This window comes from Plecotus auritus (genome assembly GCF_963455305.1).
Source record: "Plecotus auritus genome assembly, chromosome: 8".
NCBI lineage: Eukaryota > Metazoa > Chordata > Mammalia > Chiroptera > Vespertilionidae > Plecotus > Plecotus auritus.
This window is the reverse complement of record NC_137782.1, coordinates 66,458,118-66,477,124: the sequence shown is the minus strand read 5'-3', so window position 1 is coordinate 66,477,124 and position 19,007 is coordinate 66,458,118. Positions and strand designations below refer to the sequence as shown.

Sequence of the window (19,007 nt, the reverse complement as noted above, 5' to 3'; positions counted from 1 at the left end):
AGGGGCAAACTGAGGCAACCCTTTTGGGAAGCAGCTTAGTTAGGCAAACCTAAGAGCTTGGAAGGTGTCATCACCTTTGGATTCATAATTGCATTGGGGGGGGGATTCAAAATATCAAAAAAGCTGTCTGCACAGAGACAATGGTGTAAGGCAGGGTTGGGGAGGGAGTCACATCTAACAGCTCTGCCAGTGGGGACTGCCTAAGGAAATTAGGATAGACTCGCTGATAAAGATTTAAAAGGTTTATGAAGAAGTTTCCTTTTTTAAATTATGAATGATCACATTAAAAGATAAGTGAAAAAACAAAATTCTCAGTGGAATGATCTTAATTATGAAAAATGTGTGGATAACACTGGAAGGAAACAGTAAAATGCTAACAGCAGTGGTCTTTGGGTGGTATTTTTTCTTCTTTCTAGTTTCCCATATTCTCCCACTGTTCCACATCATACACATCTGGGTTTTATCATTGGAAAAGAAGAGGGCCCAGGCTGGTGTTCTCAGTGGTCAGAGCACCCGCAGGCTGGATTCTGGTCAAGGGCACGCACGTTGGGTGCAGGTTCCTCACCCTGGCTGGGGCACATGCGGGGGGTGGGGGGGCAACCAATTGATATGGGTCTCTCGCATCCATGTTTCTCTCTCCCTTTCCTCTTCCACCCTCCCCCTCCCTTCCACTCTCTAAAATCAATGGAAAAAATATCCTCTAGTGAGGATTTAAAAAAAAAAAAAGAAGAAGAAGAGGGAAGGATCAAGTGTCCTGGTTAATCAAAGAAGCCATTCATGCGCTTGATTCTGTAATTGGAGGCCATGGCCTGGCTCACTGCAGGGTCACGGTCAAGGTGGTGAGCAAGTCAGCCACTGGTTCTGCAGGAGCAGTATACATTATCAGGCCACACTCTGGGGATGTTAGCCTGGATAATGTCAGAAGCGAGCAATGGGGCTTGGCCGCAGGGTTAGTCATGGATTTAGCATGAGTGCTTGGCTCAGAAAGCAGTTCTGGGCATGATGGGCCTCACCTGCCCACAGAAACGACCCTCCAGGAGCAGGGACAGCGTCTGGTAGGGAAGGTCACGCAGCTCTATCCACATCCCACCTGCTTCCAACCCTCTGGGGCTCCCAACGTCTCTGGTTCAAGTCCAACTCATCACCCTACTCATAAGCCCCATGTGGTCTGGCCCCTACTGACCCCTCACCCATTCATTCATTCCCCTGTCCTCATTTCCCCACTATCCATCCACCAAATATTTCAAGAGGACTACTTAATACGACACACTTCAGGTGTCAACAGCAACATCCTTGAATGACCTTCTTAGCCACTTTTTTTTTGGTTAACTCGTGCATCATTAAGACTCCACTGTGGTGTCATGTCCTTGGGCTGGCTGGGCTGAGCCTGATGACAATTTCAAACCTCCTTATGTATGTTCCCATTGGGTGTATGTATCTGTCTGTCTGCCGTGCTTCCTTACCGGACCGATGCTCAAAAAGTGCTCAAAAGTGACCGGGAATGAATGCCACTCACACTGCCCCAGGGCCTTTGCACAGTCTTCCCTGCCTCTTCATCTAGTTCACTCCTTCTCTTCCCTCAATCCCTGTTTCAAATAGTCCTTTCTCCAGGAAACTTCCACTGAGTCCCCCAACTCCTCTCTCAGAACACAGGGCTCCTTTCTTTCCGAGCAGCACTTCAGATTGGAAGACATTTTCCTTTGTGTGTGTGAGTGTCTGCCTCTTCTCTGGCCTCTCCTACCTCCGTGAGTGGTGCTGCTCTTACTCACCCCCATGCTCGGGCTCAAGAGGTGGGAGCCACCCCGAGTCTCCTCTCTCCTCCTCACAACCCATGTCTATGCTACACAAGGCTTGTTGACTTGGCCCCCAAAATACATATCAAACCCAAGTGCTCCATCACCTCCACCCCCAGCTCCCTAGATTCCCAAGGTGCCTCGTCCCTGTGTTCCTGCTTCCATTCCCAACTCTGCATACCATTCTCCACATGTAAAAATGCATAGATGATGTCGTGTCATGTTTCTGCTCAAAACCCTCAACCCTGCAGTGAGTATCCGCTCTGGCGAGGCTCGCATGGCCTGCTCCCCATCTCCCATCTCTCTCCCCCGGCTCACTCCACTCCAACTGCCCTGGCCTGCTCCATATTCATGCACGTCTCCAACTGCTCCTGCCTCGGGCTCTTGGCATTGGCTGTTCCTTCTGCCGGGCCCACTATTGTCCCAGATAACCCCATGGCTCATGACTTCCCATTCCAGCTATCCTCTAAATGTCACCTCCTCAGAGAAGCCTTCCCTGATCACCCACCACACCCCACCTCCTGCTCTGCTCTGAGCCCAGCTTTATTTTATTTAATCAGCACCTGTATCACGCTGTGTAGTAACCTCCTGGCTTGTTTGATCACCTGCCTCCCAGTGGACCGTGGTCTCCATGTGAGCAGGGACTAGGCCCATCTGATTCACCACTGGAACCCTGACTCCCAGTAATGAACTGGTGGGTCATGAGCACGCAGTAAATATTTGAGGAATAAATGAATGAATGAATCCATCAATCAATCAACGTCTGTTCCACTGGATCAAAAGTGCCATGAAACTGGGCCTTAGTGTCATTTTTGCTCCCCTTTGCAATCTCTCAGCTTAAGGCCTGGCACTGAGCTGGGCTCGATAAGATGAATAAATGAAAGAATCAGGGAAGCCCTATGTATTCCAAGAATAAACGCAGTGAATGTCTGACAAGTGAACAAATGGCCAACTGAATGAACCCCAGTGCCCAATTAAGGGAGCAGACACATTTTGCCGTCAGAGCTGGGGAAGATTACAGACAGTGTTCTGCCTGTACGGTTCCTAACCCAGGAAGGTGGATATCGCCAGTCCCTCCACCGGCTCTGCAGCCCGAGGGGCGCTTTGAGCTCAAAGCGGCGGCATCTCCCGTGGCACCCTCCCTGTGGCACCCTCCCCGTGGCATGCTCCCTGTGGCGCGCAGTGCTACCCAAGCCAACATCCTCTGGAAAGTGTTTGATTCCAGCCAGCCCAGCGGAAGCGGCTGCTACACGGGAAACCACCATTACGGCTCAGCTCGCTAGCTATTGCTTTGGTTTAGAGAGATGAAAGGGAGCAAGCGATCTCCCGGCTCCCTGGGCAGGCTCCTGATGGAAAAATAAAAAACAGGCAGAAACGGCTGGCTTCTCTGGGGAAGAAGAAACAGGCAGCGAGAGCATTGGCGCAGACAAAGAGCGTCAGCTTCGGTGTGGAGACAGGGGAGGGAGTCGCGGCGCCAGCCCTCACGAGCTGTGGGACCTTGGGAAGGTCACACGACCTCTCTGAGCCTAAGCTTCCTCACCCACACACGGGGACAATAATAACCTTCTAAACGGGGGTTCTCAGTGTCTGGCTCGGGAGCAGTAGCATCAACACTACCTGAGAACTTGTCAGAAACACACATTCTGCATTAAGACGCTCTGGGGGCGGGGCCAGAAGTCTGTGTTTTAACAAGCCCTCCAGAGGATCCGCTGCACACCCGAGTCTGAGAACCCCTGCTCAATTACATGGGATAACAGTAAATCATAGGGTTTTTGTGATCATTAAAATCACCTTTGGGCTAATACCGGCAAAGGCATAGATCGGTTCCTGGATCCCAGTGAGGCTCAATACACGTTAGCTGCTGATGCTGTTGTCATTATTATTATTGGCATTGCCTTTTTCTCCCAGAACTTACTGTCTAATTGGGAAGACAAGACAAATAAAAAATAATGACAACAATGAAAACAAAAACAGAAATGAGAGATACTTTCATGTGTGGGGTCGTGAAGCCAATGGGGGAGTTTTAGGGATTCAGAGGAGAAGATGGAGATTGCTGCAGTGGGTTAGGGTGGCATTCATTCATTCACTCACTTGTTCATTTAACAAACCTTTGCCGGGCACCTATTCCATTCTCAGCCTGGTGCCATTGCCAGCACCGAACATGAGGGAAGTGAACCTGCCCTCAGGAGGGATGGGTTATAATCTGGGGCAAGTGCAGGGACGGCTTGAGCACATCAGAATGTCAATGCAGGGGCACCAGGAGAGTTCCTATGAGGGGCTCCCGATCCTGGAGGAGATCATGCCCTTCGCTGAGCCCAGAAGAGCAGGAGGTAACCGGGTGAAAGGAGGGTGCCCACTCTAACTTCCATGTCGCACAACTCCAGGGAGTGCCATTCACAGAGTCCCCTCTGACTGCCCCCTGGAATTGTGGAGACCCTGGGTGGTGAGTGAGCAGGGGTGGGGGAACATCTCGGAGAGAGTGAGGCCTGAGGGAGGAGAGAAGGGAGTGCGGCCTGGCTGAGCCACAGAACAAAATACTGGGGTGTGGCCAGCAGTGAAACTGTCCGTGTCAGCAGGAGCCGGACCATGAGGGACTTGAGGGCCTCAGTAGGGCACCTGGACTATCTTGACGACCACGAGAGCCACTAAAGGTTTTTAGGCAAAGGGTGGAAGCCGAGTCTTGGCCTTGCAAATGAGTATACTTGGTGTGCACACACACACACACAGCACCCCCACTGCCCCAACCTTGGAATCGACTCTACATCCAATCCATCAGCAAGTCCTCTGAGCTGTACCTCCAACAAGTATCCAGCATCTACCATTTCCCAGCCCATCCCACCACCTTGGTCAAGGCCACCACGTTCTGCTTGGACCACTGCAGAAGTCGCCTCTCTGCCTTCACACTCATCCCCTGTAGCCGGGTCCCCACACAACATTCAAGGTGATCCTTTTTAAATAAGTCAGATCATCTCCCTCCTTTGGCTCCTCATTCCACTGGGAGTAAAATGCCGGGTCCTAGTGGCCACAGCCCTAGACCACTGGCCTCCCCTTCAGACCCTCAGTTCCTGCTCTTTAATTCTGAATTCCACAAAGCTCTACAAAATCAAAATATTTGCAAAACCCATTTGGTGGCAAAACCTGACCTAAACGTGAAGCTATTGATAGTTTTAATTTGTTGCTCTTAGTACAGATGTTCATATATTTCCAAGTCGGTACATTCACATTGTGGCGTGCTGCTTCTATTCTGCTGGGGTGAACGTCGGGGGCCTCCCTAGCTGGAAAGCCTGGATGAGTAACACATCTGGCTGCATGGGCCTCAGCTAAGAGCCTGTGGGCCTGCATCTCCCTGAGCTCATCTCCCGCCTTCCTCTCCTTCCTCTGCCCCAGCGCACAGGCCTCCTCTGGGCCATGTCACCTCTCACCTCGGGCCTTGGCCACACCTGCTTTCTCCCCCTGCACACACCTCTGCTTCATAGCTCCCTGGATCAGAACCTGCTCACATCTTCAGAGGAGGCCCCTCCTCCTGCCTAAGATAGACCTGCCATAAATCTCTATCCTTTTGCTCTGTTTGATTTGTCACATGACATGACATATCATTTACCTCTATGCCTACTGCCGGCTTCTCTCACTGGTGTGAGAACCCCATTTGGGTCCGGACTGATTATTTTTTTGTTAATACTCACCTGAGGATGGGTGTGTGTGTGTGTGTGTGTGTGTGTGTGTGTGTGTGTGTATACTCACACACACACACACACATATATATATATATATATATATATATATATATATATATATATATATACACACACACACATATATATATATATACACACACAGACACACATACTTTTCCCCCCATTGATTTTTAGAGAGAGTGGAAGGGAGAGAAGAAGGGAGAGGGGGAGAGAGAAAGAGAGAGAGAGAGAGAGAGAGAGGGGGGCACCGATGTGAGAGAGACACATTGATTGGTTGCCTCCCACACACAGGGATCAAACCTGCAACCCAGGTCCATGCCCTTGACTAGGAATTGAACCTGTGACCCTTCAGTGGTTAGAGCTTGGACCCTCTAACCACTGAACAACACTGGCCAGGGCAAGTCTGGACCGATTTTTGTTCACTGCTGTATCCCCAGCAACCAGAACTGAGCCGGCACATAGTAGGGACTCAGTAAGAATCACTGAAAATATGAATCAACAAACTAAGACACCATTTGTGACACAATGTCATCACCTTAGCCTCTGACCAGGGCGCGGGCTCCAGGATGGCACAGATGCTTTCTATCCTACTCACCCAGTGTCCCCAGGGCCACCCGTGCCAAAGTACTTAACAGATATTTAAGGAGCGAAGGAAAGAGCAAAGTATACAACTTGGATCTGGGTGGTGTGTTTGGACTGTGCTCCTGCCACAGTCCAAACAGGATTTCATAGGAGTCTGGTTGTCTGTGGAAGTCCCCTCCAATGCCCTGGGGTCAATAATTAAAATGGGCCTGGCTTGAGGCACTTCCAAAGCAAGGACAGAAAGGCTGACTGGCAGAGCTGGGGGGTCAGTGGGTGTGGATTCTGCTTTTTGGTTTGGGGCTGTCAAACAACTATGTAACAATTGCAGAAGCACCCTAGCCTAGAGATGCGCTTACCTTGTCGAAGAAGTGGAGCCCTTGGCTGCAAGAGAAAAGAAACAAAAAGCCAGTTATTTAACAACAACATACTTTGTTGTTTTTTGTTGTTGTTGTTTTGGGGGGAGGGGAGGGTAAACATTTGCCTCCAGTAACACTGTGAGAAACTGTTGAAATCATATCTTCCCAACCATAGGAAACCCCACGCTCACCCCAGTGGGGTGGCCCATTATCTTCCATTGGGGAAAACCAGGAGCTGGGCCTTCCTGCTTTCTCACCTCTGGGAATTGCCAAAGGTCAGATCCCAAAGCAGCCTTCAGCCTGGAGGGGCCACCTGCCCTAGCCTTAGTCTGGACTTTGCCACACTCCTCATCCAAGACCCTGCATCAAGTCTGGGTCCCAGCCGTGGCCGTTCCCTGCTGGAGAACAGATCCTAGCAGGGCTGTGAGCTGGGGAGCAGGTGCGAATCCCACTTCTGCCACCAACTCGCTCGCTGTGTGGGCCTAGATGGGCCCTTTCTCTCTGAGTTTGGATTTCAGCTCTCTGACTCACAGGACTGGGCTGGGCGTTCATTTATTTTCATGTCACCTTTCCCAAAAAGGATCTTGGGAGGAAAGAAAGAGTCCATCTGGTTCAGAGATTTTTAAACCTATGATATGGGGCATCCCACAGAGAAGCCACTGGGGTTCAGCCACCATTTGACTCAAATTTCACTGCAAAATTGTAATTAAAAAGCAACATGCACACTCAAATGTGCTCTGCACCTCGTGTCAGCAGGCTGGAGGCTGCCACAATGCAGCCATTCTCACTGCTTGGGGCCTGGGCAGGTAGTGGGTTTTAGGTGAGCGGGTAGCAGTGGGAAGGTTGCAGCTCAGCATCTGACATCTGAATGGAGGCTGATGGGTTGCAGAGCACTAGGACATGAGATGTCCCAGGGAGTCCAATGACTGATCACCAAGGAGATTGGGTGACTCCTTACGGTCACACGAATGCTAACTGGTAGAAGAGAAATGAAGACATCTCACTGTATTGAGATAGAGGATGGGTGGATCCTTCCAGGGACCAATGAGGGAGAAGGGGCATCTCATTAGGGTGGACGTGATGTGCAACGTGGTCCCTAGAGTCCGACGGCCAAGGTTTGAATTCTGGCCCCACCACTTGCCAGTTGGGAGGCCCTGAGCAAGTTTTACAACTTACCCATGCCTCAGTTTCCTCATCTGTAAAATGGGTTTAATATACCACTGCAGAAGTCTGTGGTAAGAACAGTGCCTGACACATCAGAATGGCTGTGCGAGTGCTAGTTGTCACTGTCACTGGAGCGTATGTTTGAGAGCTGGGCTCTGCACGTACAGAACCACCACCCAGGTCTGGGTGGCCCGCACCCATGTCTACAGCTCTCCAAACTGCCACTCCTCCTCTGGAACACCCGGTCGCTGATGCCTAAGCCCCCAGTAATGAGCTCAGGTGTGCCAGGAGTGACATGGTGCCCAAGGATGAGGCTCTAGACGAAGGGCTGGGATTTCCCTAACAGCTCTCCCCTCAATGGGATGGCTTGTTGCCTGTGGTGGGCAAGGAGTCCTTTCTGTGTGGAGCTTCCCAGGAACTTTAGGGAAACCCCTGGGTAGATCACTTGCAGAAGCTCCTCCAGATTCCAGAGACATGGGCCTGACTCTACCCTCCTGGACGGGGAGCTTGAGGCTCGGCCAGTACTTGCTAAGCCTTCCAGCCAGCCCAGGAGGGAGGGGCAGCCTGGGGGCAGAGGTGAGGGTGCAGAAGAGGTGTGTGACTGATGCAGCATGCCCCCTCGAGCTGAGCCCGCGGTCGGGCACAGAGAAGCAGCTAAGGACAGCCCTTTATGGGCTGTGGCAGTTCGCCACCAGTACTTTTCAGAGAACTTAGGATAAACTCTGACAAAAAAGAAAATATCACAGTTCTAATTTCATCTATGGGGCGAGCATGTGTCAGGTTGACATATAAAACGTATTTCTATCACTTGTAGTCAAATAAGTTTCAGAAACACTGGCTTAAACTTGTCTCCTTCAAGAGCAGAAAAGAGAACTTGCATTTTTTGAGGCCTGAGAATGTGTCAGAGCTGTTATTTCACATGCGTTTCTTTGGTTTCATAACTATCCGTCAACATAGGCATTGCTATACCCATTTTGCAGGTGAGCAAACTGAGGCTCGTGGGGGCCAAACTGATTGTTTAGAACCTATAACAGCCCTGGTTTGTCTTGACTCCAAAGGCAGAGGCCTTGCCACAACAGGAGCTACACAACCCTCCCACCCCCCCCACACACACGACAATGTCCCCTCCTGCCACCGGGAGGGGAGTTTCCCAGGGAGGTGGCTCATGTTAATGCTGACAACAGGAGGTAACATTTACTGAGCACTTGCTGTGTGCCGGGTACTCTCCTAACTTTTACCTATATCACCCACTTAATCCTCCCAACAGCCTTGGAGGTGGGTGCTGGTGTGATCCCTACCCTCTTCCAGCCTCCTGCCTAGGGGCTGGGCGTGTAACTGGACAGGTAAGAGGAAAGCAAACATTTGCCAGGGGTTCCTGGGAATATTACTTGCTCTCTGAGACCCTCTTCCCACCCTGCAGCTCCGTTTCCCACCTCGTAGAGGTGCCATGAGGAGGCACGGCCTGGAGCAGAGATGCAGTCTTGCAGCCACCAGGGGAAGGCCAGGGAGGGACCCACCCAGACCCACCGGGTGAGGGTGTCGCAACAGCCATGGCACTGCTCCCTCTGGACTTCTATCTCATTCCTGGAAGTAACTGCACATCCTAATGGTCAAGCTATGCGGCGCCCAATGCCCTCCTGCGGCCTCCCCCTTTGGAAAGGACAGCCTGGGGGCAAACTCCTGGGGAAGAAGCAGGGAATGCACCCACCTTTCTTCTGTCGGACTCGCAGGAGATAGAGGGCGGCCATCAGCAGGGCCACCAGCAAGGCACACACCACGCCCACCGCAATGAAGATACCATTCAAGTTCCTACCATCCCCTGGAGACAAGGCAGAACAGAGGCTTCAGGCGCGCAAATGAGAGCCAGAGAAGCACCGCCCACCGCCTCTTTGCACCCCTGGACGGGCCCCGTTAACTGAGAGCATCTGGCTGGGTCTTCTCGGACGTTTCGAGCCTCATGGGCACGTTCATGGTTCTGCACACATGTCCCCACATGGGTCAACTGCGGGTAACACACAAACCATGCCGAGGTGCCAGGGGGAGACCGCGTGGTGCTGCAGCCGTGGTGGAAACCGGGCTGCAGGACGGGGGCAGACATATCACTCCCGAGGAACACAGCCTGTTCTCCGCATCGGCCTGAACCAGTGGCCACCGAGGCGGCACGGGCCCATTCAAACTCCGAATCACAATGGGGATGGTGAGGAGCGGACGCTTGCAGGTGACTAGTGGACTCTGCAGGCCTCTCAGGGGCTGCCCACTGATTGGTGCCTGGGACCCAGGCAGAGGGGCTCTGAACCCAGGCACTGAATAAAAAAGGACTTGGCTGGCCCCGGGGCACAGGGAGGGAACCTACACTGGAGCACAGTGGGCAGCGGGAGCAGGGCTGAGCTGCAGAAACGTGGGTTCAAATCCGTGCCTCTAGTGTGTGACCTTGAGCCAGTCACCTAAACCTCCACACACTGGCTTCCTCTTGTGTTATTGAGGCCAAGAATAATCTCTACCATGTTGGATGGCCCAGAAGATTAATCAGCAACTAACCAAACAACCAACTAACTCACTCTTTCCTCCTTTCTCAAGGGGTTTCCTACTATGTGCTGGGCTGTGGGCCAGGTCCTGAAGCTGCGATGCCGGGGTTCCTAGCAGCTGAGACTCCGAGCTAGGGTCACAGCTCCTCTCCTTCGGCACTGCCAGGAACAATCGGAGGCCCAGAGAGAGGCACTGACCCGTCCAAGGTCACCCAGCAGGTCTGGGGCAGGGCCAGAGATCGACCGCACAGGCTGCTCCAAGTGCAGGCCTCACCCTATGAGAAGCAGGCATCGGTGACATGAAAGGGCACCCTGACAGGGCCCCGGCCTTCTCTGGAGCTCTCTGGCCCCTTGAAGGATGCACGATGGAAAGAAATGGCCTTTATTCTAATCCACTCAAAGGGTCTGCTATGTCCAGGGCACAGCCATGCTAACGATGGAACATTCCACGCTGGCACCGAAGTGCCAACTAGGTGCTGCCATTGTGAAGAAAGGAGGGAGACGCACGCCAACACGTCGGAGGCGTGCTGAGAGGAGGACGCCCTGGCACCTTTGACTCTCCCAGGAGGTGGCAGCATTACCAGCGTCTTCAGTGAGCACGCACTCGGGCCTGGAAATGCCCTTTGGGAAATGGTCCCATAGAAACAGCTGCACATGTAACACAACATGCACAAGGACATGTACTGCAGCAGCGGTTACACTGGACAGAAGCCACACACATCTGGAAGCTCCGCCCCGCTCCCTGGGGGGCAGACATGCAATGGCAGCCAGGGGACCAGGCAGAGGTTAGATAGAGCCAGGAGGAAGCAGGGGCCGACATGGCTGGTGAACGCATGACGGTGAGGAGAAAGCAAGAGGCAGGCACTGTGGTGGCCTCCCGCCCTCCCTCGCTCTTTCTTTTCTCAATGTACATGGATGTCAAAAGATCTATCAAGGTGGGTGCCAAACTCTTACCAGTGGTGACGATGGAGTGTGGGTTTTGGGGAGGGGAGCTCACTTCAAAATGCTACTTTCTATCTATAGACTTCTAGGTTATTCTGTAATAAGCATGAATTACTACTTATAACAGCAAAAGTAAAGATAAACTTTAGTCAGAGCAGGGTCAGTTAAAGTGGGGCCTCACCAGGGGGTTCATCTGGGTCCTTCTGGTGAGCCAGGGCCTCCACGGTGACGTTTTTGGTGACCGCCGGCTGCCCATCGTGCTCCACCTGGCAGGTGAGCATCGCATCCTCCCTGTGGGCAGACAGATTCACGAGGAGCCAGCTCCTCCCGCTGAAGGTCCCATCCTTGTTCTCTACGAGGGTCGGGGCCGTTTCTGTTCGGGATGTGTTTCCGTTCTCCAGCCAGGTCAGCTGCAGGCGCTGGGGGTAGAAGTTCTTCACCAGGCAGGTGACGTTCTTCTGTTTCTCTGACACCGTGTGCTGGGTAACCTCCAAGGTGGGCGGAACTGAAACAGCACAGGGCATAGCTCTGACCTCATGGAACACAGACCATGGAGGAGGGCTCCAACCTCAGCTCCCCCACCACAGTAAGGGTATCTCAAAGGGCAGGTGCTCAGACACCGATGGTGCTCTTTCGTATGAATGAACTCACTAAGCACAGGCGCCTGCACACAGTAGGTGCTCAGGGCCTCGCAGCTCCTGTGAGAGTGATATGACTGAAGTGAAAAAGCACAGCCCGCATGCAGTGGGACATTGTAACTGTAGAGAAATAAATGAAATCGCCAAGCATATAGGAGCTTGGCTTATAGTAGGTGCTCAGTTACTGGAGCTGCTACTGGTAAAGTAGATGAAACTACCAAGTACAGTGGTGGGTGTGCACCTGCCAGCTGCCATGAGACAGTGGTGAGTGATGGGCACATCCAGGGGCCTGGTGAAGGGAAGGTCAGGAATTAGATTCCAGGAAAATCCAACTCTGGAGCAAAGAGCAGGGCGAGGAGCAGGCTTGGAGGACAGGGGCCAGGTGTGGGCTTGGGCTGGGTGTGAGGGGCATCTACCTCGGATGGCCTCAGACAAGTTGGCAGTCCCACGAAGAGGAGGGTCCCCCTTTAGGGTGTCGTGGGCCACCTGGCAGATGACCTGGGAGCGAACATCCCCCGGGGCCAGCAGCACCCTGGCTGTGCTGGAGATGCTGTAGGAAGGGCTGTCTCCCTCTGGGTCCACGGTGGTCTGGGAGGCTGGCAGCTCATTCCCATCCTTGAACCATTTCAGGATGATGTTTCTGGGGGAGAAGCCATGGGACTTGCAGGTGAAGCTCACTGTCTGCCCGGGCAGCAACCTGCCCGTGGGGCCCGATACCACAGGGGGAGAGGGTTTGGCTTTAAAAGGAACATAATAAACAACGAATATGATTGTGAATATCAACACTAACGATAAGCATTCGACACTGTCAAAACCTCATATACTGTTTTTTTTAATCCTTCTATTAATTCTGGGGGTGTCATCATCCCCATCTTACTTGGGAGGACACTCAGGTCCCCTGAGTGAGGGGCAGGGCCAACAAGCAAATCCAGGCCTGCGCTCAAAGTCACCTTCTTTCCTCTCCAGGTGATGTCCCACCAGTTGGCCCAGGGACAAAATTACTGAGCAGTCTCACTCTTCATATTAACTCCCCTAGCTGGCCTCTCCTGGAAACCTTCCAAACTTCAGAGGAAACGTCCCAGATGTAAACGCAGAGGAAGCAATGGGGTAGCAGGACCCCGTGACAGCTGGACCCCGGCTGGCCAGGGAGCATCCCAGTTCCCATCTGTGAAATGGGACAGCAGGCATTTCTCCTTCCTGGACTGCAGTGAGGGTTAAATCAGGCAATGGAAGCATTTTTGCTTTGAGCAAAACAGAAGATGCTTCACAAAAATAAAGAAACACAGATCCATTTTGAACTTAATGTTTATCCAGAGCTCTCCCTTCAGGTATTTATGAGTTACTCCATAGTTCTCATTCGTTCCATAAATATTCCAGCGGGGTCTATCTCATCTGGGCCAATCCCTGAGTTTGAAAGGGAGAAGACAATGGGATGTTTTTTTTCTGAATTTGGGTTCTTCTCTTGGGTCAGTTTTGGGTTTGAACACACAGATCACTGAGTGCTGAGAAAGCCGAAGGTGGTTTATGTCTTAATCTTTATTAAATTAGAAGAGGCACAGACACGGGCCTAGGAGCAGGTGGGACTCCTGTGTCCTGAAAGCATCCACACACAGGGAATCAAAAGCGAGAGCGGTTTTTCCTGTAGAAAGGGCCTGTAGGGCGTCTCCACATTGTGAGTTATTACCCAGCACCTTCGCTAACCGTGGGCAGACAGCAGATATTAACAAGTACTTGCATCTGTAAATATCTAACTTGCTTCCTGAAACTCATCAAACATTTGAGGACATAGATAAGGGAGTGTCATTTGAATCATCAAGTGGTAAAGCGCCAGAGGCCTGGACGCCCCTGGAGATGCTGGGATCAGTTACCGTTTATTGAGAAAACCTGGCAGCCTGATGCTGGGCTGGTCCCTCTGTGCCCTCAGCCCCTCATTTTCCTACCGCCCTGAAGGCAGGCCCTGTGTGGTCTCACTTAGGGGATGAGGCTGAGAGAGGGACCCGGCTGGTCAAGGGCACAGGGAGGAAAGGCAAGACTCATCTCACCACTCACAGGACCAATTAGTTTTAGCATCTTGGTTCTTTATCCTTTAGCCTCCGGGTCTGGCTCTATACAGAGTGGCCGAGAACACCACCCTGGTAAGGGGCATGAGGATGTCTGTAACAGAGCCTGGCATACAGGGGCGGGCAAAACACAGAGCTTATTCTTATATTCTTATTTATTAATTATTGTATTATTTTCCATATAAACAACTGCAAACCTACTTTTGCCCACCCCTGTACAGTAGGTGCTTAATAAATAACACCTACCATTGTTATCATAAGATCTGGCCTTACTAGTTCTGAAACTACCTATTTGTTCTTTTTAAAAAATATATTTTTATTGATTGAGAGGAATGAAGAGAGAGAGAGAGAAACATCAATGATGAGAGAGAATCATTGATCGGCTGCCTCTTGCATGCCCCACACTGGGGATTGAGCTGGCAACCCGGGGATTGAACCGTGACTTCCTGGTTCACAGGTCAATGCTCAACCACTGAGCCACCCTGGCCCGGCCCTATTTGTTCTTTAGGCAGTAAGATTACAAAACGAAAGCATAGCGGAAACACCAAGAAAAGCCTCAAATCCTGCTCCCTGCAGCTGCCGTGCAAAACTCAGCTGAAAAAAGCAGAGAAACCACCAAATTATGGTTCTCTCCCTCTTTTTGTAATGATCCCCTCAGGAAACAAGTTCGGCAAAATGACTTTCAAAACACACACGAGATCACAGGCGTTTCCCTACAGGTTAGCTCTTTACAGAAGCAGGAAGCGTTTGCCAAAAGGGAGGACAGGTTTTGTCAGTGACGTTTTGGTGTGCTGGGGCAGGAAGGGCTCGGGCTGAGCAGGGGTATCTGTGGGGATTCCGACCCTGTTTAGACACACAGGTGTCCCCAGCAATGGAGCTCGGATCTGAACAGGGTGCGGGGCGGCCCCTCCTGGGGTGGAGAGGGCAGGGTGCCACTCCCAGCCCAGGCCTGGGCCGTAAGAGGTGTCCCTGCCACTCCAGTGGGGCTCTTTTCTTGGGCCTCCGATGAGCTGTCACGGGCACATGCTACTCTGAAGCTCCTGCACCCCTAAAGCTGCTGTTCTCTCAGCCCCCGCAGTGGGTGGGGGTGGGGGAGAAATGCACGGTGTCCTGTGGCCTCAGAGAGCATCTAGCTTGGGCTCTCTGCCTGGCTCTGCATTCGCATCCTCTGGGAGTTAACAATTCAGCTGCCAGGCCCACGTCTGAGCAATTAAATCAGACTTCCTAGGGTGGAGCCAGAGACGAGGGACCAGTTTCCCAGGTGATTCCAATGAGCAGCCAAAGCTGAAAGGCACTGAATCCCACCTTTAAGCCCATTTATACTGAGGCCTGGAGAGGAAAGTGACCTGTCCAGGCCCCGTGGCTTTAGCGTATCATAGCTCACATCAGACATGTGCATCTCACGATGGGCTGACATGTGCACAGCTGTCTCACGGTGTTCACTGAACATTTACTACGTGCCGGGCCCTGCTCTAAGCACCTCACATGTATTCACTCAGGCCTTGTAGCTGCTCTGTGAGGTCAGTGCTGTCAATGACGGATGAGGACACCGAGGCACAGTGTGGAGAGTGATGGGTCAGAGGTCAGAGCCAGGAAATGGCAGAGCTGGGATGTGAGCTCATGCAGAGGGCTGGCCCAAGCTCTCACCCGCTGGGCACTGACCCTCAATAACACTCCGAACCACGATATGACTTTCTAGACATCCTCTCCTACCTTCACAGACCCTTGAGCGGGAGCTGTGATTGTCACCACTTCACAGATGGGGAAACTGAGGACTCCTGGGAAACCGAGACTTGCCCGAGAGCGCCCAGCGGTGGGTTGACACCACTGCCCACTGGGGTCTGTCTCCTCAGCAGGCTCACTGTATCCTCACACCTCCCTGCAAAGGGTGGTGAGACCATCCACTGTCTACAGGTGGGGAAACTGAGGCCCAGCAAAAGAAACTAGGCCACACCATGAAATAGCACCTGATTTTGGGGTGCTACTCTGTGCTGGGGTGATTCAGACAGAGCACCTCAAATCCTTCACCTCTCCTAAAAGGACTCCATGATTATTATCGTTTTACAGATGAGAAAACAGTCAAGACAAGTGAAGGGGCTGTCTCCTCCACCAGCACTATGTCCCAGGGGCATTTCCTGTGGCCCCCAGGCTTCATGCCCGCCAACAGAGTAAGTGTACCACCTCACAACCCCCAACACTGACTGCCAGTCTCCTCTTCCCCCCTGAGATTCCTGACTTAAAGGAATGACAGGGAGGAGTGCCCTCCAGTGCCCAGGCCGGGGGCCCTGTGGCAATAAATGGGAGAAGGGGCTCCTGGCAGTGAGTCTAGAATATGAACTCCTGCTCACTGGGCGCAGGGCCCTCTAGGAAATGCCCCCTCCTCTCCCTCAGTCTGCAGAGACAGGGATGCTGCCCATGGCGGTGCTGGGGCTCAGCGACACCTCTCTGCTCCATCCAGGCCACTGTGCCAGGCAGCTCCTGTGGCTGCTCAGTGAGGAAGACACCAAGAAGGGAAAGGCCTCCTGGATGCTTCTCTATGCCAAGCCATGTCGCTGGGAACAGGGTCAGCACATCGCGAGACAGCTGTGTACATGTCTGATGTGGGTTGTGAAGCTGACCTGCCTCTTTCACAGGACCTTTTTGTAAAACGCTTCTTGATGAAGAGCAGAACAATTCAAGATTTTACAAAGAGAGGTTTGGAGCGTCTCCACACTTTGACCAGCACAGTGGGGTGTGGCAGAAAGCAGGCTGTGAGGCCGCTCAGGGTTCCATCTTAGCTCCTGTACCTGCTCATCGGTTAGGTCCTCCCTCGGAGCCTCAGTGTCCTCCTCTCTCCAAAGGGCCAACAGAGAGCCCCTGCCACCGCGCTGGCTGTGGGAGTAAATGCCATGAGGAAGACAAGGCTCCTGACCGCTCCCACTGCCTGCTCTCTCAGCCCAGGCACCGCTGAGCAGGCAGATGGGGAAGGGGCAGGAGCTCTCTACCAGGAGGCAGCAGATCTGAGTGCCGATGGAGCCACTTACACCTGTGATGCCTAGGCAAGGGACACACTATTGGGAACTGTTGTATTACATGAAAATTCGGGATAAAGCCACCTTCCCTGCTTGTGTCCAGGAGTTGTGGGGAGACCCCGTTGCCACCATGTCTAGGAGGGAAACTTGGCGATACCCACACAAATTAAAATGCACGCACCCTGTGACCTAGCAATGCCGCTTCCATGAGCACCTCCCTCTAAAGTAGGGTGACACATGGACAAGGTATCCCCTGTGTCACTGTGTGAATAGCCCAAGGCTGGGAACAACTCACACCCATCAACAGAAGGCAGTGAATGAATAATGTTGTCTCCACAGGCTGGAGGGGAGGCAGCTGGTGAAGGGGGGGCAGCTCTAGGTGCTGATGTGGATGCTCCATTTGGGGCTATGCAGCTGGAGGTATGGGGAGGTTCCCAGTCACCTGGGGGATCAGTGTCTGAATGTGAGGGGCATCTGAACCTTTGAGAAAACAATGGAAGGAGGATTCTGGCTCCTTGTTCAATGGTTTGGTGTAATCAGCTTTTATTCAGCACCTACTATGCGTCAGGTCTTCCATGGGAGAGGGTCCTACGACCAGCAGGAAGGAACCTGCCTGGAATCAGATTGGGTCTTGGAATGGTCCCCTCACTAACGGGCCATGTGACTGAGGGCCTGTCACCTGGTGGCCTCAGGCGCCTTCTGTGCCTGGGAGGGTTGGGAAGGATGGTCTAAAGGTGCTGACATCCCAGGATTCAGGATGCTGGGCCTCTGGCAGAAAACCCGAACTTAGCACTTTTGCTGCCTCTACGGGATGACTCCTAAGTCACCACATGGGGAGCCTCCTCCCTGGGCGAGGGACAGTGTGCGATCACTCCGCTCAGAGCCTCAGTGGCAGTGTGACCGGGTCCCTGCAATAGAAGGGTTTATCGGACAGACCTACAGTGAATGCCCAGCCTCTGGGCATCCCCTCCCCGCAGGGCTGCAGAGTCAAGAGCGTGTCTGTGCCTCTTAGGAATTCTCGCATGGTGCTTCTGAGGGTGAAATGAAGAATACGTTCTCCCTCTCTCTGCCCTGGCATGTTTCTCCTCACTGGAGGGAAGAGAATGGAGCTTCCTGGGAGAAGAGCCGTTGCTTGCTTTGTTCTGCAGCTGTCTCAGCACCCAGCGCAGAGCCTGGCTCACAGCAGGTGCCCAGTGGGTGTCACTAAGGAGGAGCCTCGGCCACATGGAGGGGAGCACTCCCTGGAGGTGGGTGAGGTCTGGCCTTGTGATGGGCAAGTCACTCAGCCCTTCAGTGCCCTCTTCCCTGGCACCAAGGGGCTGACAGGATTGAAAGGCCAGGGCTGGGGAGCCAGGCAAGCAGAGGTTCCAGACTTTTCCCACCACTGACCAGCCGTGGTGGCTGAGCAAATAACATGACATCTCCAGGCCTCGGCTTCCCTGATCTGCAGACGGGGTGAAATCAGACCAGGAATCAGATCATGACTGTAAGCACCCACCTCCGCACCTGACTCTTAGTTGTTGCTCAAAGATGGGAGTCGTTCTTACTGACTTGTTGTCACTCATGAGGGACAAAGGATCTCCCTGTACTCACCACTCACGCTGAGCTGAGTGCCTGCTCCAGACTTGAACTCCGTGTCATTATCACCTCCTCTCCGGAACTTCACACAGTAGTAGGTCCCTGTGTCTGCTGGGGTGATGTTACTGATGCGGATGGAAAAGTCCAAGTTGTCTCTCCTCGTGGCGTCTGCAACACTTGTTACTCGGGGGAAGTGGCCTCCTTTGAAAATGTAGATTAACTCACGGCCTGGCCCTGTCCCTCTGAACCACTGGATGGGCCCCACGGGGAGTAGGGAGGTCACGGTGCAGCTCAGAGTGGCTGTCTCTCCGGCTGCGACGGACACTGACTTCTGAGGCTGAATCACCTGCAGCTCCTCACCTGCCTCTCCTGGAGGGAAGCACAGAGCAGTTATTTATTCACCGTATGGGAGCCTGTGGGCTCGGTCAGTATTTATCAACAGCTTTCATCGACCGAGTGCACACCTGAGCAGGCCTTGAGCCCAGCACAGTGCATGTGTCATACATGTAACCCTCACAACCAACCTGTAATAAGGGAGCTTATAACACATGAGGAAACTGAGGCACAGAGAGGACGTTAAGTGATGTGGCAGAGAGTGGGTTTGAGACCTGAGCCCTCCCTGAATGTGTCATGTCTGAGCTGGGCTCTGAATTCAAATCTGAA

At 52.7% G+C, this 19,007-nt stretch overlaps 1 protein-coding gene across 4 annotated transcripts in view; it reads right to left on the bottom strand.

Annotated features, from left to right (window-relative positions):
- SIRPA (signal regulatory protein alpha) overlaps positions 1 to 19,007 on the bottom strand; it is a 43,262-nt gene that overhangs the window by 5,605 nt on the left and 18,650 nt on the right. For all 4 annotated transcript variants that reach the window (XM_080683663.1, XM_080683662.1, XM_080683665.1 and 1 more), the window contains exons 3-7: positions 18,360 to 18,713; positions 12,112 to 12,432; positions 11,239 to 11,562; positions 9,299 to 9,409; positions 6,427 to 6,451 (exon numbers count right to left, since the gene is read on the bottom strand). In XM_080683663.1, the coding sequence (XP_080539789.1) occupies positions 6,427 to 6,451; positions 9,299 to 9,409; positions 11,239 to 11,562; positions 12,112 to 12,432; positions 18,360 to 18,713 (1,135 nt within the window). The remainder of the gene's footprint in view (positions 1 to 6,426; positions 6,452 to 9,298; positions 9,410 to 11,238; positions 11,563 to 12,111; positions 12,433 to 18,359; positions 18,714 to 19,007) is intronic.